Source organism: Carassius gibelio, chromosome B15 (assembly GCF_023724105.1).
Source record: "Carassius gibelio isolate Cgi1373 ecotype wild population from Czech Republic chromosome B15, carGib1.2-hapl.c, whole genome shotgun sequence".
NCBI lineage: Eukaryota > Metazoa > Chordata > Actinopteri > Cypriniformes > Cyprinidae > Carassius > Carassius gibelio.
The window spans coordinates 11,658,191-11,681,439 of NC_068410.1; the positions used below are offsets into that span (position 1 = coordinate 11,658,191).

General features: G+C 35.7%; 3 protein-coding genes across 26 annotated transcripts in view; 1 reads left to right on the forward strand and 2 right to left on the reverse strand.

Moving 5' to 3' along the window:
* LOC127972695 (multidrug and toxin extrusion protein 1) overlaps positions 1-2,051 on the forward strand; it is a 21,659-nt gene extending 19,608 nt beyond the window's left edge. For 14 of the 18 annotated variants that reach the window (XM_052576414.1, XM_052576416.1, XM_052576415.1 and 11 more), the window contains exons 16-17: positions 9-89; positions 477-2,051. In XM_052576414.1, coding sequence (XP_052432374.1) covers positions 9-89; positions 477-767 — 372 coding nt within the window. In that variant the 3' untranslated portion in view covers positions 768-2,051. The remainder of the gene's footprint in view (positions 1-8; positions 90-476) is intronic. The other 4 variants (XR_008157137.1, XR_008157138.1, XR_008157136.1 and 1 more) reach the window with 4 other exon arrangements.
* The window catches only part of slc47a3 (solute carrier family 47 member 3), a 19,082-nt gene extending 7,974 nt beyond the window's left edge, over positions 1-11,108 (reverse strand). Inside the window, exons 1-17 of one of the 7 annotated variants that reach the window (XM_052576418.1) lie at positions 10,665-11,102; positions 10,156-10,257; positions 9,905-9,973; positions 9,669-9,817; positions 9,449-9,491; positions 9,180-9,224; positions 9,008-9,105; positions 8,827-8,924; positions 8,617-8,730; positions 7,297-7,364; positions 7,117-7,225; positions 6,885-6,960; positions 6,465-6,534; positions 5,887-6,019; positions 3,448-3,542; positions 3,300-3,342; positions 2,641-3,216 (exon numbers count right to left, since the gene is read on the reverse strand). In XM_052576418.1, coding sequence (XP_052432378.1) covers positions 3,002-3,216; positions 3,300-3,342; positions 3,448-3,542; positions 5,887-6,019; positions 6,465-6,534; positions 6,885-6,960; positions 7,117-7,225; positions 7,297-7,364; positions 8,617-8,730; positions 8,827-8,924; positions 9,008-9,105; positions 9,180-9,224; positions 9,449-9,491; positions 9,669-9,817; positions 9,905-9,973; positions 10,156-10,257; positions 10,665-10,778 — 1,641 coding nt within the window. In that variant the 5' untranslated portion in view covers positions 10,779-11,102 and the 3' untranslated portion in view covers positions 2,641-3,001. Of the gene's footprint in view, positions 1-2,640; positions 3,217-3,299; positions 3,343-3,447; positions 3,543-5,886; positions 6,020-6,464; positions 6,535-6,884; positions 6,961-7,116; positions 7,226-7,296; positions 7,365-8,616; positions 8,731-8,826; positions 8,925-9,007; positions 9,106-9,179; positions 9,225-9,448; positions 9,492-9,668; positions 9,818-9,904; positions 9,974-10,155; positions 10,258-10,664 lie in introns of those variants that run through there. The other 6 variants (XR_008157142.1, XR_008157141.1, XM_052576419.1 and 3 more) reach the window with 6 other exon arrangements.
* Positions 11,109-15,015: 3,907 nt separating this feature from the next.
* Positions 15,016-23,043, reverse strand: slc13a5b (solute carrier family 13 member 5b). The gene is made up of 12 exons (XM_052576417.1): positions 22,916-23,043; positions 21,246-21,374; positions 21,009-21,145; positions 20,696-20,907; positions 19,979-20,150; positions 19,782-19,904; positions 19,490-19,702; positions 19,180-19,286; positions 18,950-19,071; positions 17,519-17,680; positions 16,996-17,133; positions 15,016-16,666 (listed from the first exon to the last, which is right to left on the reverse strand). Exons 1-12 carry the CDS (start codon positions 23,015-23,017, stop codon positions 16,541-16,543), a joined length of 1,743 nt encoding a protein of 580 aa, XP_052432377.1. The 5' UTR covers positions 23,018-23,043; the 3' UTR covers positions 15,016-16,540.
* Between the last annotated feature and the right edge of the window lie 206 nt (positions 23,044-23,249).

Consider the following 23,249-nt stretch of genomic DNA (forward strand, 5'->3'; position numbering starts at 1 on the left):
TTTTAAAGGCAATTGAGCGTACAGGAAAGAGTTCAAATGGAGCGGCAAATAGAGCAATGACTCCGAACAATCGCAACAGCTTCTACCAGGTGATGCTCAATGCAGAGGTCTTTTTTTCTGTCTTTGTTGTTTTTTTTTCAATTATCAACAAGAACTAGAAGTTTAATGCATTAAACAATAAAATACAATTAAAATAATAATAATAATTACAGCATGCTAAAAAAAGTAATGCATTCAATGATCTCTGCTGATTTGTACATTCATAGATACACTTTTAAAGGGATGGTTCACCAAAAATAAAAATTGTTATTTGCTCATCCTCATTGTTCCTATGATAACTATCTATAAGTTTATTAGCATTTTACAGAAGAGATTAAGACATTATGAAGAATTTTCAACAGTTGTGTCCATATAATGAAAGCTGGGGTCAAAAACATAATTGTACCTCATTGTGTTGACAGAGAAAATGCTTCTAGTTTCAGAATGGGAATGGATACGTGGTTGTGAGCTCTCAAGACCAGGATGAGGGGCTCAACCATACTTTGGTGCACGATGGGCCAGACGTGACTCAAGTGGAGGAAAAGCCCTCAGTTCTGCTCTCTACCTCTCAGCTGATCCTCAGGAGGGGTCTGACCACCCTCGCTGCTCTTCTCATCCTAGCTGCTGGGATAGCTGTCCATCTCACTGTGCCTTTACCTGAGGTGTCTTATGGTGCAGGTGCAAATTTTACTTTGGACTCAAACTTGACCACAGTCACTCCCATCTAGTCCGTGAGTATCGTTTGAAACCTGGACCTCAGATAGATTCACCGTGAATATCTCTATGCTGTGAACATGAGAGGTAATGAAGAAATTGTATTGAATTAGAAAAGTAGAAGCATTTTCACATTGATCTCAGGCTGTATATTGTGACCTAGACATGTTTATATTTTATTCTGTGTGCACTTGTTTTGTCCACAGCATTAGGCCATGTAGTAAGAATATCGAGAAGCTTAGCAGGAAAAGGTCTGTTCCCCAGTAACACAGTCATATAATCTCTTCCGTTGACATTTCTAGTCAGGCAGCTGGAGAAATGCTGCCAAAAAGAAGACATTCTTCAAAGCCGCTGTCATATATTGAGAAATCTGTATTATGGAGACTCGAAGCAAATGTTGTCAATTGCATGCGGGACCTTCCTAAGGAATCCTGCCTGCCTATATTAAGGGGCTGTTCAAACGGAACATGTTTTTGTGTTTAAAAGTGTGAGTTGTAGGCTAGTCGAATAAAAAACAAAAAATAGCATGGTCTAGAGACATGCTTTTTAAAAGTTGAACTTCGCTTAATTTAAGCACCACACTTTTGGAATTACATATCATGTGCAAGGTCCTGTGAAAGAAACAAGGGGCTGTTCACTCAGAATACACTTATGAAATCCACTGTGCTGCTTTTTACAGTTGTTTTCTGTGTAAAAAATGCAATAGATGGGCATGTTTCAACATAGCATTCTAAAAACACAGTGTTTAAGTTAAAAGAAATTCAACTTCATATTTAGATCATCCTTTTTCCAATCATATTTTGTCCGTCCGAAATACTAACGCTCCATCCTAAGCCTACTAATATATATTCACATGTCGATATGCCTCTCCACAGCTCTGCTGTCACATTTTTTGTTGCTAGCTTGTTATACTGTATGTAAATGTTCAATCCACCTATAGGCCATTAAGATTAACTAATCATGTGATTTTTCCTGGTTAAACAGTCTGACGTGATTGTGACTCTGGGCTGTTTTCAGATAAGTGTCAGGTGTGGAAGGTTCAGCTAGTTCAGCTGCTGGGAGCAAAGAGTAATATTAGAGGGGTTGTTTCATTTGAACTGGTAAAGTCAGTGACATCATTTAAATTGAACAAGACATATAAAAAACACACATGCCCTGTGCTGAGCAGTTAGATATTATTATTGTAAAAAGTTACATTTAATTCATACTTCCAAATAGCTGCAAAAGATTGCACATAGCTGACTTAGAGCAACTTATCACAAATGAAATCCCTGGGTCAATAAATAATTTTCCCATTACATAGAGTGTCTGGGATTATTTTTCTATATCAGCTATATTCAAAGCCAGGTATATAAAGAAAACACATGCTAGATCCTTGCATGTTGGTCCAGTGTGAAATCATAATTGCAATGTGGCACGGTCTCAGTCTACACGAAACTAATGTTTTCTTCCATATTGCAACATATGTCTGAGTTTAATGTTTTTGAACCAAAAGAAAAAAAAAATGTTGGGTGGGACTTGATTTTCTCCAATGGGAACTGATTGGATCATTATTGTTTGCTGAGGCTGAGATCTTAATGACTGGTTTTATGTTTAAATTAATTTTATGAGTACACATGAATTATATGCATAACAAATCATTTATAATAAAAACTGCATTATTTTATTAATAAGGATACTGAATTTTAATTCAGTATCCTTATTACACTGGCTTTCTCTATCTACTTTTTTGCACCAGCATGCAAAAACTAGATTTTACTGCATTACAACTTTCAGCCCATGAAATAGCATTCACTTAAAAAGGTTCCTGAAATGTTTGTCATTTGTGTTTGTGGCAAAATGTTAGCTTAATATAAATTCATGAGATGATAAAGACGTGAGAGCATGTGGGACTGAGAGCATAGCCTTATATGCTGGATTTATTGCAGGACTCGGGATTGTACAAGTCGTTTTTGTTTGAGTAAACAACATATTAAAAAATAAATAAATACAAAAGGAGTAAGTACAAAATGACATGGCCAATGTCATGTAAACAAAACAGTGAGTGGATATTTAATGCCTGGACAATGACTGACATCCCAGAAAGTTGCTCTGCTTTGTGCCTGACATGCCTCTTCTGTCCTGTAGATACAGTACAAAACACACTGGTTGCTTTTGGGTAGCACCCAGACACGCAATAGCTGGACTCTTTATCTGCTTTAAGACACTCTAACATTTCCCCAGTACCAATCCTTCAGCTGTTCTAACATCATCTCTTTAGAAAGAACCTAACGGAGAGTCCAGCAGCTAGGAGCGCAAGCATAGTTGCCAGAGCCAGACCGCGGCGCAGCACTAACACACTCAATGGCAGCTGCACCCTCACTGTAGCAACTAGTGTTTCAGTCTCCGCAATTACTACCCCATCCATGTCTGTGGTATTATTCGCATCACAGCCTTCAATATATCCGCCATCCTCATGCGCACCTGTCAAGAAAATGACCCTTATTAGCACGCCTCATTAAATAAAATGAGACTTCTTGAGTTGTTAGTCACAACTAACATATTACCATCATCCGCCCCTCTCGTCAGTACACCAGCCCTGATCTGTGCCTGGGAATTGAAGAGTTCATCAGTAGATCAGTCAAAAGTTTCACTTAAGTGCACTGTAAAAGGACTAAATCTACTTTTAATGGAAGGAAATTCTATATTCCTCACCTCTTCAGAGGCTTTCTTCCAGTTAAGTTTGAGAAGAAGGGCGATGAGGAACACTGACTGAAGAAAGACGGAAATTAACAGACCAGTCCACAGACCTTGAGAAGATTAGAGGAATGGATTACCGTATTTTCCAGACAATAAATCACACTTTTTTTCATAGTTTGGCAGGTCCTGCGACTTATAGTCAGGTGCGACTTATTTATCAAAATTAATTTGACATGAACCAAGAGAAAACATTACCGTCTACAGCCGCGAGAGGGCGCTCTATGCTGCTCAGTGCTCCTGTAGTCTACACAGATCAGCATAGAGCGCCCTCTCGCGGCTGTAGACGGTAATGTTTTCTCTTGGTTCTTGGTTCTAAATAAATGCGACTTATAGTCCAGTGTAGTGATCGACCGATGTATCTGTTTACCGATATTTTTCCCGATATTTAAGCATTTTTCCATAATCGGGTATCGGTTTTGTAATATCGGATTCGCCGATTTACGGCGCCATCTTGTGGCCGTTTTGAGATTTCCGCTATTGCAGCCCGGGCGTCTGAGGAGATCAGTCAACAACAACTCAGTGCACAGGTAAATATATGTTCTACTTGGTTTGCTTTAATTAATCAACTTTATTTAACATAACAGACATGCACAAATGAGATCTGAGACATAAATTCCTGATATAGTTAATTTATGCAGCTTGTTTCTAAACAATTGAGACGAACTCATTGAGTCACGTAGTATAATTCATCATGTCCTGCCCCAATAAAGACGTATCTTTACACAAATTAAATAAAACAGACATGAATGAGTGCATGTTGAAAATAAAAGCGTTGAATTTAATTCTCTATCTGTTGTATTTGCTCACCATTAGTCTAGAAGAGAAAGTTTGTTCATATTGCTTAGCAACTGACGGATGATCTGGAGGCTTAAGGACGGCCACTGAATGAAACTTTTGACAAGATTATCTTGTTTAAACACCCTAGATTATATTATCATTTACTACATAACAATTATTTCGCTAATACACATATAAATATAGCCTACCGCTTTGTGGAAATTAATTATTTATTATCTCCATGCGCGATCGCGGTTGATTAAGTTATAGTCAAACAGCACTTTGTCAGTTGGCATTTCATGATTTAACGTTAGATTAAATTTAGATCATAAAATGCCGACTGACAAGTGCTGTTTAACTTTATATAGTCTCGGGGAAAAAAGTTCGTTCATATTGCTCAGCACCTGACTGGGTTAATGATCAGGAAGCCTCAAGCAATGCCACTGAATGAAACTTTTGACAAGATTATCTTGTTTAAACACCCTAGATTATATTATCATTTACTACATAACAATTATTTCGCTAATACACATATAGGCTACATATACCGCTTTGTGGAAATTAATTATTTATTATCTCCATACGCGATCGCGGTTGATTAAATTATAGTTAAACAGCACTTTGTCAGTTGGCATTTCATGATCTAACGTTAGATTGAATCTAGATCATAAAATGCCAACTGACAAGTGCTGTTTAACTTTATATAGAAAAAAAGTAAAAAAGTTCGTTCATATTGCTCAGCACCTGACTGGGTTGATGATTAGGAAGCCTCAAGCACGGCCAATGCATAACATTTTTGAAGGAAGCAGGCTTACAGGGCAAAACTATTTATTTGTGTATAAATATAATGTTTTTTTTTGTATGCAAGGAGGGTGTGATTGTTATAAATAAAATGTTTTTTTTCAGCTCATTTGTGTTGTAATAATTGTCAGAAACAGATGTATAACAGTAAATAAATATCGGTTCTGCATATCGGTTATCGGGTACATAAACATACAAATAATCGGATCGGTATCGGTTATAAAATATCGGTCGATCACTAGTCCAGTGCGACTTATATGTTTTTTCCTCGTCATGACGTATTTTTGGACTGATGCGACTTATACTCAGGTATGACTTATAGTCCGAAAAATACGGTACATAGAATGCAAGACAGAGTGAAACATGAACAAAATACATATATAATAAATAATAATAAATGTCATTATAAAATATATCAAATTATATTTTGATCTGTATTTGTATTTTAATTTAAATTAGAAATATTTTCAAATATAATGTACTATTATTAGTGTTTTTCTTTTAAATGTAATAAATATATGAAGTCATATAAACATATTTTAAATTCTATTTCTAATGTACATTTAATATAAATTATAAATATTAAATACATATTATTTTTGTTATAAACACACAATTTATTAGTATTAAGATGAAAAGTTCTGAATTCATTAATTACCTATAATATATAAGCATACTACTAATAAAGATAAATTATATTTAACAGTAAAAAAAAAAAAAACTAAACAATATTTAACAATATTTAAATATATATTTATTTTCATTTATTATATATATATATATATATATATATATATATATATATATATGCCTCACCAAAAATTCCCCATTTCGCAGCAAACATCAGGGATATTCCAATAGGAAAGCCAACAGCATAATATCCAACAAGGTTGCAGACTGCCCCAATCTTCTGCTTGCCCAGAGCTTTCACTATACTGCCACTTGCTGCCTGGTTGGTTTGAAGGAAGAAATAGTCATTAATATTTTCTTCCTGGATGACCATATGCAGTGTCTCTATGGAAGCCCGTTTCCGCAACTAAATAAAAAAAAAATAAGAAGGTAACTGTGACTTTATATCTCGCAATTCTGACTTTCTTTTATGCTCAGAACTGTGAGTTCATATCTCCCAATTCTGAGAAAAAAAATTCAGAATTGAGAATTTGTATTACACAATTATGAGAAAAAAATAAGTTGCAATGACCTTGTTTTATTTCTTATTTAGTGGCGGAAATGGGCTTCCATAAGTTTCAGATGTGTTTGAGTATAAGGAATAACATTCAGTATAATAAAGGTTTGAACTCAACTTTTCTGATCAGTGTGTTGGTGTTGTCAGTTTTGTTATTAACACTAATGAGGGCTGTGAGTGCTCTAACACTACTCTGCTAATGACTTACCGCTGTGGCGTCAAGAAGATGGAACGGAGCGAATAAAACCATTACCGTGGCAACCCTCATTGTGATGTCTCTGTGAGAGGAAGAAAACATTTGCCTCAATATTAGTCTTGTTTTTCGCAAAATGCTGTTTTCAAAAGTATCAGTTTGACATATTTTATTACTTTGAGGCTTTGAATTTTGTGGCTTTAAATGATTTTATTCCTTTTTCAAAGCAGGTTAATATTATGTTAATTATAGATGCAAATATAATGTTTGCATCGGTACTAATGTTAAACTAAAGATTTTGAAATGCATTAAATACATAAAGTACATATTTAAAGTATTACATGAGCAGAGTTCATTCTAGAGTTGCCGCTTTAGTACTAGTGATGTTAGGAGAAATAATTATGCAAATGTTTTTAAATATGGAAGAACACTCACTTGTCATTTGTGAAGATATAACCAATTACATTCCTTGAGGAACCAACGACAGTTGCCAAAACCACTGCAACAGAGACTGAAAATAAAATGCAATCAAATATTTTCCACATTAATCAGTAGAATATTAGCATGGTATAAAAATAATTTACAGTACTAGCTAGTGATGTATACAGGCATAAAGTAATGATTTGTGTAAGTGGAATCTAAAATCTTTGTTCTTTCTTAGTATTACCTGCACAAATCATAGAGAGTTTGGCAGAGAGCTTGGCTTGGGCAACATCTCCTGCTCCCATGGCATTGCCCACCCTCACATTGCCAGCTACACTGAACCCTATAGGGAACTGAACACAAGCCACTGACTAAGTGTTCATGCACCTTGAAATAAAACACTTTCCCACTAATAAATATTTACCATATATGCAATATTCGCTAGTCCATACACAACTGACTGTGCTCCGAGCTCCACCTCACTTATCAGACCTAAAATAAAAAATAAAAATAATAATAAAAGATTAGGAACAGGGTTCATTTTGAGTCAAATCTGAATTTAAATGGATGCAGAATTCAAAAAGTAGAATTAAATTTAACTCATACATCAAAAATATGCAAAAAATGCTGCTGCAGTATAATGTCCATAAATCAGTGCTTTCTGGATGTGGGATTTCTAAATTAAAAAAAAAACCAATACACTTCAAAGCACTAGAAATTATAGTAAAAATTTAAAAAGCCTTTATTCATATGACTTTACAAAAAAAAAAAAAAAACACACACACAAGTTTACTAACGAATTGTAGTTAACAAGTCTTCATTAGGGTGTCACATATAATTTCAAGCTCTTTGGAGTGATTCCTTTTTTGATAAATTTAGATCACATTCATTCATAAATTAGTTTACTGTAAGAGTAGTTTTAAAAATACATCTTGTTATATCAATTTTATGTAGTTGCTGTCAAATGATTAATTGCGATTAATCACATCCAAAATAAAAGTTTTTGTTTACATAATACATCTGTGTATACTGTGTGTATTTATTACGTATATACAAATGCAAACACATGCATTTATATATTTTAGAAAAATATTATACGTTTATATATTAAGTATATTTTTTATATAATATAAAATATAAGAATATGAATATATCAATGTATAAATGTAAATATTTTCTTAATATATATTGTATGTGTGTGTCTTTATATATACATAATAAATACACACAGTACACACACATATTATGTAAACAAAAACTTATTTTATGTTATCATACACATACTGTAAGCAGTCAGACACATTTTAATATACTAATAATCAAAGAAAATAAAAATAAAGCCAAAATTATTATTTGCATTTTAGTTTTTTGTTGTGATAGGACAGATCCGAACTGACAGGAAGTGAACAACGGTGCTGTATGTCGACGCACTGCCCACAAGGCTATCGAAGCTGACGTACAGTTACATATTTTAAAAGCATTTTATTTCTAAAAAGTCATTTTTATAGTAGGTTTATCATATACTTTATATAAGAACACTTATTAATATTAAAGTTTATTAACATATTAAAGTCATAATTGCTAAAAAATGATAATGTATTTACTTCTTTCTGTCATTCCAATTCCACATCCTGTAAGTTGCGGTCTATTCAACTCCAATATCAACTCGAATAATACCAAACAAATGACTAGACATATTCTTAAAAATGTTGTATAACAGTTTGACAAGTGTGCATTCTCCAACCTGACAGCAGTCCTCCAATCTCATAAGTCCACCACTCTGCACACATCATGAGCATACTTGGAATGGCCAGATGGATGAATGAGTCCCACTCCTGCAAACAGTCCATCGACCAACCTATACAGCAATAAAGAAATGCTTTAATGTATCTGTCAACTGGATCAGCTTGGAGAGAGGACCTACTGTATAATAACAGATTTCTCACCAGCTTACCAGGCCAAGTATCCTTATGAAGGCCCATGCATCGGATGTAGATAAACAATATGATCGCCAAACTGTACTGTGAGATTGTATTAGCAGCTGCTGATCCACTGCAGATGAATTGCACATGGTGGGTAAGTTCCCGAGTTACTTTCTGTACTTTAGTTTAACAGCAAATATCATGGAAACTCACGGAACACCCAGGTCCAGGACAAAGAGGAAGATATAGTTGATTAAAGCATTTAGGAGATTTGCCACTACGCCAGTAATGACCAGCGGCCAAATAATTCCCTGTAATGAGAGATTTCATTAAATTTCACATTCATGCTTTCACAGAGCATTACGTTTTAATGTCTTTCTCATACCTGATTCTGTAGATATTTTGCTTCAATAATGAACACGAAAGCAGCCTGAGACAAACATAACAGTGTTATTTTTCTACACTGAGAGCACCTAAACACTTTAAATCAAGAAAAAAAATCTAATTTTAGTCACAAAATCTACGAAATAACAACCATTAGACCAAAAAGGAGAGCCTTTCTTTTAAGCGTTTAGTAGATTTGAGACATGACAAAATAAGAGTGTGTATAACATTGAAGTGGGGATCACTTTTCTAGATAATGGAAGTACATACCGGAAGACCAGGCAAAAATATGTTCACATACAGCTGAGATACTCTGAAACAGAATAACAGTTATTGTTTTAGCCTTTTGATTCTTTAATAACTATTTCCTGTTGAGCACATGAATATGTTCCATAAAGCTATTATTGAAGGATGTTATTGCATGCATTCTCCTTTTATTTCAGAGTCAGCATGTGCCAATATGCTAATTACAATCTTGAATAGTGCTCACCTGGCAACCTCTGGGCTTTGCCCTACAAGCAGTAATATTGACTCTGTATTGATAAGAAATGCACAGCATGGCAAACATGCGAGCAGCAGAATTAAAATGGCTTTCTGAGTTATAAGACCAACTAGATGCAAGTTACCAGCTCCAAAAGCCTGCAAAAGACAGAAAAACAATGTATTAAAAAAATTAAAAGGTTCTATTTGTGTATGTGTTGAATGTACATGAAAATTAATTTATACCTGAGAAATCAGTGTGTCACATGCTGCGGACAAGCCATAACCAATACCAATACCCATAACACTGATGACCTGTAGGTGAAAAACACAATGAACCCTCATTAATCGCTTAAATATATATATATATATATATATATATATATATATATATATATATATATATATATATATACATGTATATATATATATATATATATATATATATATACATGTATATATATAAAGAGGAGATACAGTAGATATATAAAACTCACAGCTGTGGCAAGAGTCACACCATCAAGCTCTACTTTTCCCAGGTGCCCACAGAACACAGTGCTTACAAAAATAATCAAATAGTCGAAAAGATAGGACAAAAACTATAAGAAGAAACAACAGAGACATGGGTGACATGGTCAGTGAATAGCAAAGCATGCCATTTCTGTGATGCTGGCTCAGTTAAAGCTCAAAATATTGTTTTGTATAGGCTAAAGATTTTTTTTTTTTTTTTTTTTTTTTAAGATTTCAGGAAGTTTCTAATGATCTTGAACATCTTGCTTAGCTGCTTCAGATCTATATTAGGGAACTAAACTCTTGATTGATGGATGGGACACCTCTGACATAACTAAACAGCGCTCAAAAAGACACACTTCACATTTATGGACGCTAAATTGATGGACTGTACAAAATTAAATACTGGTTAAAAATAAAAATTTTCGTAGAACAATTCTAAACATTAAGTTGAACGATTAAACCATAAAATAAAACAAGGACGTACTGTACTTACCACAGGCAGAGCTAGTGAGCATAAGTTTACAATTTCTCTTGAAATGTGTACAGGTAAAAAACGAAAACAGTTCAGGCACCCTTGACATCTGGATGTGTTTTCTGGTTCGTTCATCCTGACAAATGGTTTGATATATCAGATACAGAGCTATAACTGAAGCAGAACCTGGAACACGTGCCTTTAGAAAGCTGTTCTTATCTCTGTAGTTCTGATTCGACCGTTTATGGTGGTCACAATAAATGAGTCACAGTTCAAATCCAATCCAGCTGACGTCGAATGGGTGGATCGATCGTGAAATATTAATACTGACTGTTGATACTGTTGTATGGCGAAAGGCGAGAGGATCGATCCTCACATATATTAATAATTAATATATGTTTCTTAAACTAGTGGTTTCAGTATTTGTTTATCACCCAGATTAATCTCTATCGTAAGGTTTTAGTGAAAAGTAGAAAAACAAGTTTGTTTGATAGGAACCCCTTCTTCTGCTCAAATCAACACGCGCAGAAATACTGAAACACAGAGCAGATCACACACAACAAAGTAAGGGGTAGAACACAAGGGTTTGTGGCAGGGCTCACATCGTGTAGGTGTCTCAGTGTGCACCCCAGTTTAAATGAATATGTTGTTATAATAGCTTTCAATATAAAAAAGCAAGTCCTCAAAGCATTTGCTTGTTGTATCTTTCGATATCCAGTAAAGTATTAAATCCCATGGTTTATTGAACACTATCCTCATGATGGTGCAAAAATGACATTTGATATTTTTAATCGGTTGCTATGTTCAGCCAAACACTGCTGCTCATGGACACACACACTGCTGCTGCTGCAGTTCCTAATGTCGCCAACTGGTGGCGTTGTTTGTTCTAAAATTCTAAGAGTTTGAATACTTGGATTTTTGTTCCGGTAAAGATTTCACTGCGGTTGATTTAAGTATTTTCTATTTTAGCACATACCTTGACTACATGTAAGTATTGACTACAAAAAAGGATATTGGGCATTTCCACTACTGCTCAGAAAAAAAGAAAAAGAAAAAGTTTTGATCTTACCAATGGATGTTGTTACAATGGAACCTGCCATTAAAAAGCTTTTTATAATATTTAGAGCTTATTTTAGTTTTATTACAGCCTGCTATAGATACTTGTACCTTTTCCTTCAAAATCTTATAGATGCTATACATTGGCCCTTGTGGAAACTCCCGTTGTGACCCAGTCTCCACCACATATACTTCTTTGTGACACTAATACTGGCTAGATGTAAATGAATTATCTTTTTATCCAACATATTATTATCCCGAAAGAGTTAACCATAAAGGGAGAATAAAAGTTAACCATATTCACTTAGTTCAACAAAAGGTCTTTTACAAGAATAACTTCCAAGCAAAAATGAACATTTTTTTTCTTACTATATTTTTGGGCTCTCATATGTTTACAGTCAAATTGGAGGCTGAGGTATATGCGCTTTTGGTTCAGATGGATAATGAGTGGGTGTTGAAGTTGCCGAAAAGCAGAAAACGGCACTGTAATTATATCTGTTCTAAGATCATAGTGATCACAGTGTCACTGCACACCCAACCGCTTGTTAGATGCTTACTTGTTAGGCCTATAACAATTTAATTTCTTAAATAGAAAACAGGCATTCTGTGGTGAATGGCAGACCTTTTTGGGGACCTTTTTTCTGTAATTCAATTTTATCGCTTTGTTTCATGACAGAGATTATAATTTATGTGTGACTGTGTATTTTTAAGAACGATTTCTTTGTTTGGTGCATTTGGCATCATGCACGTGATCTAAACCTAACCAAAATTGCAACATTCCTCTGTAGTTATTGCAACAGTTGTAAGAAATTATAATGAGGTTTTAACCTGGTCATACCTCAGCAATTGAGGATTATTATGCGCTATGGGGTTGCTGTGTGGCCGCTTACTGGAGACTGTAAATACATGGTTGTGAAGTCTAGTCTTTTGTCTCCACAAGATCGTGAACTATCATTAATCCAGTGCTTCTGACCTTGCCAGGTTTATGAAATCATCAGGTGGATTTGCAGTGGTGCAGCGCTGTCTCCCCTTAGGATTTAGCTTGACCTTAAAGATTTTCATTGAGAGTCACAGTCACAACAAGTACAACATTGACTTTTAAAGTCTTCACCAAGAGCTTACTGATTTCACCGCTTTCTACCCTTTTTGTGTGGAACCCCCTGCTTTCTTTTGACATTAATTGTAAGTGTACATCATGTTCCTGCTCGAGTCCAGGGCTTTCCCACACTTTATTTTCAAGGAAAGGAGACTCAGCCCAGCTAACAACTTTTGGTACCCAGAACATTTTGGTTATAAAATAAAACCGTAAAAATAACCATAGAGAATGTTCTGTATTTGTTCTCTTTAGGTTGTCACAAAACAAAACTCCCTTATGTGGTCTCTACTGTATGTACACAGAATATTGAAGTTGCATATTTAACAACTGTAAACTCTGTTAAATGACAAAAACATAGAGAGATTACTATAGTTTGATTGCAAAAAAATATAAATGAAAAACCAATCTAGAAATTCCTAGATTGTTATTATTAAGTTTCTAAAATATCCAAGCGGGAACCGTATGCCCAAGTTTTCTGGAAGGAAAACTATGAATAAAAAAATATATTGAATTGTCAGTCTTGAAGTTTTATTTCCTGTACTGATCCGTCATGCGGAAAAATGCTTTTATTGTGCTCCAGGCAAGTTGAAACACTAAGGATTTGATACTGCACTTTTGGGAAAATCCGTTTGCTTTGTTTTTCCATTACAGACTGGCATTTTAATTTTATTTTTAAGTGACAATGGGCATTTCTGGCTCTGCTCGCATGAGCGAGAGTCAGCTGAGCTATTTTATAGGACTCAGTGTTTATAGTACACTGTCATTGCTTCTGTGCCATGTTGTTTCCCCAAATAGTTTTTGCTTCACATTTAATTTGTACTGGCGGAATCACTTTGAACATAATGAAACTTCTTGAGCTTAATGAAAGTTGTAGTTTTAGTTTACTTGATGTACAAAGTTGAAGTTATTTTAAAACAACAGCTGTCAGTTTTTCTGCATCTTCATATACCAGCATGATACAGGTCCTTCTAAAAAAATTAGCATATTGTGATAAAAGTTCATTATTTTCCATAATGTAATGATAAAAAATAAACTTTCATATATGTTAGATTCATTGCACACCAACTGAAATATTTCAGGTTTTATTGTTTTAATACTGATGATTTTGGCATACAGCTCATGAAAATCCAAAATTCCTATCTAAAAAAATTAGCATATTTCATCCAACCAATAAAGGAAAAGTGTTTTTAATACAAAGAAAGTCAACCTTCAAATAATTATGTTCAGTTATGCACTCAATACTTGGTCGAGAATCCTTTTGCAGAAATGACTGCTTCAATGCGGCGTGGCATGGAGGCAATCAGCCTGTGGCACTGCTGAGGTGTTGTGGAGGCTCAGGAAGCTTCGATAGTGGCCTTAAGCTCATCCAGAGTGTTGGGTCTTGCGTCTCTCAACTTTCTCTTCACAATATCCCACAGATTCTCTATGGGGTTCAGGTCAGGAGAGGTGGCAGGCCAATTGAGAACAGTAATACCATGGTCAGTAAACCATTTACCAGTGGTTTTGGCACTGTGAGCAGGTGCCAGGTCGTGCTGAAAAACGAAATCTTCATCTCTATAAAGCTTTTCAGCAGAGGGAGGCATGAAGTGCTCCAAAATCTCCTGATAGCTAGCTGCATTGACCCTGCCCTTGAGAAAACACAGTGGACCAACACCAGCAGCTGGCATGGCACCCCAGACCATCACTGACTGTGGGTCCTTGACACTGGACTTCAGGGAATTTGGCATTTCCTTCTCCCCAGTCTTCCTCCAGACTCTGGCACCTTGATTTCCGAATGACATACAAAATTTGCTTTCATCCAAAAAAAGTACTTTGGACCACTGAGCAACAGTCCAGTGCTGCTTCTCTGTAGCCCAGGTCAGGCGCTTCTGCCGCTGTTTCTGGTTCAAAAGTGGCTTGATCTGGGGAATGCGGCACCTGTAGCCCACGCCTGTGCACGGTGGCTCTGGATGTTTCTACTCCAGACTCAGTCCACAATCTTCCTCAGGGTCCGGTCACCTCTTCTCGTTGTGCAGTGTTTTTTGCCACACTTTTTCCTTCCCACAGACTTCCCACTGAGGTGACTTGATACAGCACTCTGGGAACGCAGTATTTCATCCACATTAATAAACATAATGCAGGGAAAGGTTTTCTACAGTTTTATTCAATTTGATCTCTTTAACATAATAGAAGAGCAGTTTCAGGACATATTCCGATCACATGCCCTATACTGTACTATACTGTAAGTGCTTTATTTTTCATAAACAGCATTATTATTTTTTTTATTTGTATAATTTCTCCAAAATTGCAAAATAATGTTTCAGTAAGCATTGTAGTATTTAGTCAAATAAAATGTGATACAGTGTATCAGTGAACTCGCACACCACACTGGTAATGTGCATTAAACTCTGAGAGACCATCCCTGCCTGTGCGTTAATGTCATACACTTTCCAATTGTGCATTATTTTCATTTTAGAAATATTTCTAAAGAAAGTCATTTTGATGCTATAGGTACAGACTGGAACTATAAAACGTAGATGTACACATAGTATTAAAGTTGCATATTTTAACTCTGTTTAGAGAGAATACAATAGTTTGATGGCCCAAAACAAAACACACTCACATAAAACAAAAGAAAATCAGTTGTTGCATTAATACAAGGAAAAATTTACATTTTAAAATTGCACTTCTCCAGTGATGTAATAATGCATTATTCATGCAGTTTGTGGCGTTTAACACTATAAATTATATATTTATAATTTATACATGTTCAAATGTTTCAGCATACCTGTTATGAACTAGGACTATTTCATGTGTCAAAACCATGAGGTATTTGCAGAATTGAATCTAGGAAATTGCCCGTGATGTGTCTTACTAGTTTAATGCCCTGAGATTTAAGGCAGTTGTTGGTGAGGCTTTCACATCTCATTCAGGTTTATCCCAGAGAATTTCAAATGATTAATTATAATTGGAACGAACATCCACAATATGTTTTTTTCTTCTGGGTCATCGTTTAGTCTACTGTTATCAGATAATCATGCCATCTAAAGCAATGTTTGTGAATATATGAAATGTTTGAAACATTTGATTGTTTCGATGATTGAAACATCTGACATGCATATTTGGTTGATAAAGTTGGGTTGCAAAATGTTATGACCATGTACACTAGTGTTCAAAAGTTTGGGGTAAGTAAAATTCACCCTTTTCTATTCATCAAAGAATCAAACAAACATGGTTTCAACAGACATATTAAGCAGCACAGCTGTTTTCAACAATGATAATAATAAGAAATCAGCATATTAGAATGATTTCTGAAGGACTGTGTGACACTGAAGACTGGAGTAATGGCTGCTAGAAAATCCAGCTTTGCCATTACAGTAATAAATTACATTTTAATATATATTAAAATATAAAATGGTCATTTTGTTGCAAAAACTATTTCACAATATTATTAACATTAATTAGAAAACTATTTCATAATATTATTCTTACTGTATTTTTTTATCAGATTTTAATGCATTTTTGATGAGCATAAGAGATTTCAAAAACATTAAAAAATTGTAAGAGCCCCAAACATTTGAACATACTGTAGTATATCCTGGTGCTTAGTTACTGTAGGTCTGAAAGAGGTTATGAGTGTGCAAAATAGTCCTGCAAGGCATGACAGATTCCATTTTCTCTCTGCTGCAGCTTTGATCCACGACATTTATGAGAATGATGCGAAGAAATTAAGCAGCTTGCTGGTATCCATTTGGCCTAGTGTCTGTCATATTACTGTTTGGTTGGCCCATGCAGGGAAAGAGTCTAGGTTGAACATGGCCCTGCCCCAGGTGTTGATGGATAAGGTGATGCAGAAGATCCCTATGATATTCATCATCATGCCAGTTTTTGCCTGAGAAAAAAAAAAGTTAAAGATTGAGTGAGTTTATTGGTCACTGGAGCAGCTGCGAAGGGAAATCTTTTAGATGTGGTAAAATGACTTGTGGTTTGTCTATATGTGGGGCCATAATTGTTTTAACAATGCTACGTCACTAACATAACTGCTTATAAATGATTGATGTCTGGCAGCTGATCTTGTAAACTGGTTCTTCTGTATTATGATGAGTTTTTAAACACACTTTGAATATAGAAATAGGCTGAAATTTCCACTTGGGCTGGGAACACCAGGGAACCCTTTTTTTCTGTCTGGAATAAAATTGGTTGCCAGATTCTGAAACTCACCATGTCTGAAACCTTGAGGTATCCGTAGGAAAAGACTATAGCGTTTGGTGGAGTTGCCACAGGTAACATGAATGCAAAGGAGGCACTGAGCGTGCATGGCACCATGATGTAAAGAGGGTTGATTCCAACCGATTGAGACTGCGAAACAGAAACAGAAATGTCTGATGTACTTATAAAGCAGAAAACAAGATTTAATTGTGGACAGCGCTGACTCATATGTCTCTGATCTAACTGCATGTTTTCTAAGCTCATCACAAAGTGTCTGTAATTGGGCTGTAATTCTTAAAGATTATAACAAACTGTGAGTCATGTCTGCACGGAGGCTGACGTTTCAGTGAAGCTTTGCACAGCTGGTGAGCAATACTCTTCACAGCTGATGCTATTTCAAGAATTTAAGCACCTGCCTAAAAATGATGCATACAGATATGATTATCATATTTAATTCTAGATTTTTTTCTCATCTTCTGAGCATCTATTATTTGGTAAATATTAGACCTTTACAGGTTTTCTATACCAGTCTTACCATAGAAGCAAGGACAGGAAGAAATAAGGTAGCTGTGGCAACATTGCTGGTACACTCGGTGAAAATGGCAATCAAGAGGCACAGGATGATGACAATGGCCCAGGGAGGGATACTATGCAGAGGAGTCAACTGGTTTCCCATCCATCTGGACAGACCTGACTCCTGAGATACAAAAGAAAAATATGAAGTCAGATTCATCTTACAAATGGAGTAAATAAAGAAAATGACTAATTAGCTAAAATCAATACGTTTTAGCTAATTAGTCATGTTTTTATTATTATTATTATTATCTCCCTTTTCTTTTGACAGTTTATCGTAGTTTTTCCCTGACTGTCCCTTTATATTAATCAGATGCATTTTAATCACGATCCAAACAAACATGCATATTGCTTGAGCAGTTTTTGATGTAAATTAGATTGTATATATTGTTTTTAATTTATAGCAAAAGCAGAATGGTCTAACATTTTGTGAAATGCGACATAAAACATCTGAACGGAACAAAACAAAAACAGCAGACGGACTGAATGAAAATGCAAATTAGTGACGTAGCCAAGTATGGTGACCCATACTCAGAATTCGTGCTCTGCATTTAATCCATCCAAAGTGCACACACACAGCAGTGAACACACACAGACCGTGAAGAGCCATTTTTTATGCTGGGGTGTCCGGGGAGCAGTTGGGGGTTCATGCCTTGCTCAAGGGCACCTCAGTCATGGTATTGCTGGCCCGAGACTCGAACCCACAACCTTAGAGTTAGGAATCAAACTCTATAACCATTAGGCCACAACTTCCCCATAATTCACCAGAATTTAAATGATGATAAAAAAAGCAGTGATACCACATTTCCTTCACCACTTTAAACAAAGCAGCGCTGCGCTTTTAAATATGCATCATACGGAGATAAGATAAAAAGAAAATATCATCTAAAATTTTCCAAAGATAAGTCAGTTCCCCTCAAAGATACATTAATTTAAACCCCTCACCCTCTGCGTTTGGAATTTTCTTCCTATATTTTGTGCATCATGAACAGTGAGCTTGATCTGCCTGATAAAGAATTTTCTCATCTTTGCATCCATCTCCAGCTTCTGTGGCTTCTCTGGCTTTTGTTAATGGCCGTATAGTCAGACAGTACAGCCCTTTTCTCTGCTAAATTTCACTAATGTGACTGATTTCTAAGCATATTGCCATTATTGTAAATGTAGTGTTAAATAGATGCACTATTATAAACACACCGTAATTTTATTTATCCTGTAATTGAAGTATGTTTGAATAAATCTTCTCTCAAAAATTTCTGAAAACTGTTTGCACACTTCAGAAGCCATTTTCACAAAAAAAGCCACAGCCACAATTTAAATGATTATCTTCACAGCAGTTTAAAGAAACACAATAACTATGACATTGAGACATTCCTTTTTCATCGAGTGTTCTCACCTCGCTACCTTTGGCCAATGCAAATCCTCCACCTAGGAGCAAAACTATGTTCCAGGGTAACTTCTTTTGAGCTACTTTCCAGGAGAGCAGGGCTGGACTGGGCGCACAATAGGGTTGAGGATCTGTAAATTAATATACAAAGTACAGCGAGTCAATCCAAACAAGAACAATAGATCAAAACTCTCAGAGTCTTCTTTGTAGAGCGTTTCATTGTGTAAAATCCTTCTCACCAGTTTCAGAGCCAGTTGATGACCAGAAGCAAAGCCGGGGTGGTTTAGATGGCAGAATGAAGAGCAACAGGGCAATGAAGACTGCAACTGTAGCATCTGTCACATATCTAAATGAACGGAATATTAAACACCAAAAAAAGTCATCTTATTATTCCAGTATTTTTGGAATAATACCTGCATACATACTCTAGTTAAATATGAATATACATATTTTTATTTAATAATTTACTTTATTAACATGTTTAGTGACTTTAATAAATTGCACTTTTGCAATAAATTCATTGATCTAAGCCTGTAGTGTAAATCATACTCTGCTTCAATGTTAAAGGTGTGTGTTGCCCAGCCTGTTACAAATCCAGGATCTCGAGTAAACCACAGTGCTATGAGCAAACTGAAGAGAGCCAGAACGCTGAGTTCGCCAAAACACATCGGTCCCAGCTGAAGATGCTGCTCCCGGATCACGTTATAGGCGGCTATGTCCTTCTCTGACTTTACCGCTCCACATCCCCATGTCTTCCTAATGCTGGAGACATGATTGAAGCACTTCATTAAAGAAGTGGAAAAAGAAAATATGAAATGTAACAAATCAATTATCTACATACTTGAATCCTATGAAAATGAACTGAAGATACAGCCAAGCTATCGTCAGCATGATGATCATGTTGGGGAAGGCAAACCCAAACCATGAGGCAAAGTTGATGACATCACCATTATCAGGAAATAATCTGAGGGTAATAAATAAAATGGTTCAGTTTCTTGAAACAAAATATTAGAAGTGAAGTTTTTATTCAGTACTCACTGGTTCATCTGACCCTTCAGTACTAGGTTCGGTCCAGTGCCAGTGAGTGTGGCAGTTCCCCCAACACTTGCCGCATAACACACACACAGAGTCATTCCTTTAGCCATGAACCGCTTCTCGGCTGATTCCTTTTGTTTGGCCTCTGGTGAGACATCCAGCATGCGTAGCACCACTAAGAAATAGGGAATGCACATAAAGAATTATGATACTTGATCCAAAAAATAAACTTGCGTCTTGATATGAAAACTGTACTGTTCAAATATTTGGAGTTCATGAGAAGGTGAGAAAAAAAGCCCCTGGGGGATAATAGTTTAAAAAACATGATACATTACTCTCATAACCTACAGTTCAAAGGTTTGAGGTCAGTAAGTTATTTGGATGTTTTTAAAATAAGTCACCTAGAAGTTTTTTTTGCTGATTTGGTGCTCAAGAAACAGTTCCTTTAATGTTGAAAATGTGCTGATTTTAGTGGATACCATAATGCAATTTTTGTTGTTGTTTTCAGAATTTTTTGATGAATAGAATTTGTTTGTTTAAAATAAAAAAAACAATAAGAGAATTAACTATAATCAGTAATCACTATTGTGAGTTATTGTGAGCTTTAATTTATTTCTTTAGTTTTTTTTTAATTCTCACTGACCCCAAACTTGAACAGTAGTATATGTACTTCTAAAATACCTCTTATTGCATGGACCTCATAACAATTCTTTGCCTTACCTTCTGAGTCTCTGTCTTTTGCTGTCTGTTTGTATTCCGCCTCAGGGGCCTGGGGCCGTTCCTCACCACAGGTCGTCTGTGACGACTCTGTCTCCTGTTTGTTCAGCTGTTCCAGCACAGCCTGCACTATGGGGACCATCATGGCCGTAGTAGCCGTGTTACTGATCCACATGGAGAGGAAAGCTGTCACCCCCATGAAGCCCAGCATCAGGCTGCATTAATACAAAGGAAGCAATCAGAATGTGAGCATAAAAAGCAAAGATAGGATTTCACAACATATCAATGATGGTACCCATAACAGGGTTTAACTTACAGTGCTGGGCGCACCCCAACAATGAGAAGCACTCGAAGGGCAATGCGTTTGTGCAGGTTCCAGTGCTCAACTGCCACAGCGACCATTAGTCCACCCACAAACAGCATGTTAGTGTCCTTCAGGTATTGCATACACACCTAGAGAAACAAAATGGAGCCTTAGCTTTTTGATGTGTGCTTTTTTCATCTCTAATGAATTTTATGCCTTTCTTAACTGGAAACACTGAAACCAACTTACCATTTTGGACTGCATGATGCCAAGCATGGGGAAGAGGACAGCAGGTAGCAGTGAAGTGACAGCTAAAGGAAGAGCCTCAGTACACCAGTAAACTGCCATCAGTATGATCACATAGGCACAGCTGGCCTCCTGGAAGATGGAAACGTGCTCTTTTTAAAACCACATGCTAGTATGATTCTAGACATTTTGTTATGGGTATCTGTGTTTTGCATATGCTTTAGTTGGACTTTGAGTTTTCACTGTTTCCAGATCCATTTATTTTCTCTATTTTCTCATGGTTTTGTTAGTGTTTGCACCTGCTGTTCCTTTGGTTTATTGGTTAGTTTCAGTGTATTTATCCCCAGTGTTTTCTTCTGTTCGTTGTCAGTTCTCAGTGTGTTTAACCTGATTGTTCTGTTCAGTTCCTGTTTCCAGTTTTGAGTTTGTGTAAATCTAAACTGCTTAGATACCGCCTCATCCTTATTTGCAACCATTTTGTGATGCATATTATTATTTATTTATTTTCTCAGAATGTTTCGTATTTGATATGATCTTTTGCTTGGGAAATGGAAAAGGAAAGATGAAATGTAACAAATTAATTGTCAATCTGGCTCATACTTAGAGCTTAGCTATAATAAGCATGATCATCATGATCATATTGGGGAATGCATTAGCATGACAAAAAGTAAAAACATTTTCTTCCAAATACTGTATTTTATTGAAGTTATTACCTTTTTTAAATTAATAAAATAAATTACAGGGTGTCCTAGTATTTTAACAACAGTGGTGCTCATGTTATTCAGCATGATTCGAAATGTATTTAAAGTGTATTTTGTAATTCAATGAATGGAAGGACATCTGTTTTTGATTATCTGTATAAAGTAGTTTTCAAAATAAAATAAAAAGTTGCGACTGCAAATTTACTGATTTTAGTGAAGTGCTCTTTGATTTATGTTTATTATTTTGTCGCCTTGACCCCATTGTAGTTTTAGATCCCTGTTTAATATGTTAAATATTATTTTTTGTTAACACTATTAAAAATAAAGGTTCTTTATTGGCATCAGTTGTTCCAGGAACAACCTTTAACATTCCCAGAACCTTTCCATTGGACAGGAGTCTCTTTATACAGGAAAGAATTTCTTTAGATTGTTACAAATTTCTTTACACTAATCAGAATTCACTGAAAGGTCCTTTAGGGAACCAAAAGTGATTCTTCTATGGTATCATTGCAAAAAACCTAACTATTTTTGAGAGTATAATCCTGACAATAAGGAATTTTTTTCAAGAAGTGATTTTTGATCTTTATGTCAATGGGAGTAGTTAATATGAGCACGGTCTAAAATATGCACATGAGGGTCATGACCACAACACATTGACTCTGAGTCAGGAATTTAGACTTATGTGTTCCCACGCCTGAACATACACAATGACAAAGGGTTAAAAAAACAAATTTGAGGCACATTGAATTATTGTACATGGAGGCCTCAGTGTATGAATGTAGTATCTATGTATTAAACAGAATTTGTACTAAACAGTGTTTATATATGCAGTGTTTAACAGGTGCATAAAAACTAACAATTATAACCTCAAGACAAAAGCATACAAAAGTGACTTAATAGAAGTAATAACACAAGTGTAATTTAATTCAAGTGCTAAATTAAACATTTGTGGAAATTTCATTTGATACATACCCTTGTGTTGATGACCACTGGGAGTGGAAGAAAAATCAAAGGAGTGAAGAAAAGAACTATCCCATTCTTCATGTTCCATATGGATTTTAGTATTGGGATCATCTCAGAATAAAGAAAGTTTTGTGCATATAAAGTAAGTTTAACAGTGTTGGACACGTCCTTTTAACCTGCTCTCTGGGGTGGAGTGAGAGAGAGAGAGAGTGAGGGAGGGAGGGAGGGAGGGAGGGTGAGAGAGAAAAAAAGCAATTATTATCACAAAATCATGCACACAGCCAGCTTTTAAATCATATTCTTATCATTAGGGTGGACTCACACTAGGCGTTTTGAACCGCTC

Bases quoted from the DNA above. Each gene is read 5' to 3' on its own strand.
- slc13a5b (XM_052576417.1), bottom strand. From the start codon at position 23,017: ATGATCCCAATACTAAAATCCATATGGAACATGAAGAATGGGATAGTT. The intron at 20,151-20,695 runs GTAAGGCAAAGA...CCTATTTCTTAG, and splicing joins AAAAGACAGAGACTCAGAAG to TGGTGCTACGCATGCTGGAT. The intron at 16,667-16,995 runs GTGAGTTTCAGA...TTTTTTTCTCAG, and splicing joins ACCTCAAGGTTTCAGACATG to GCAAAAACTGGCATGATGAT.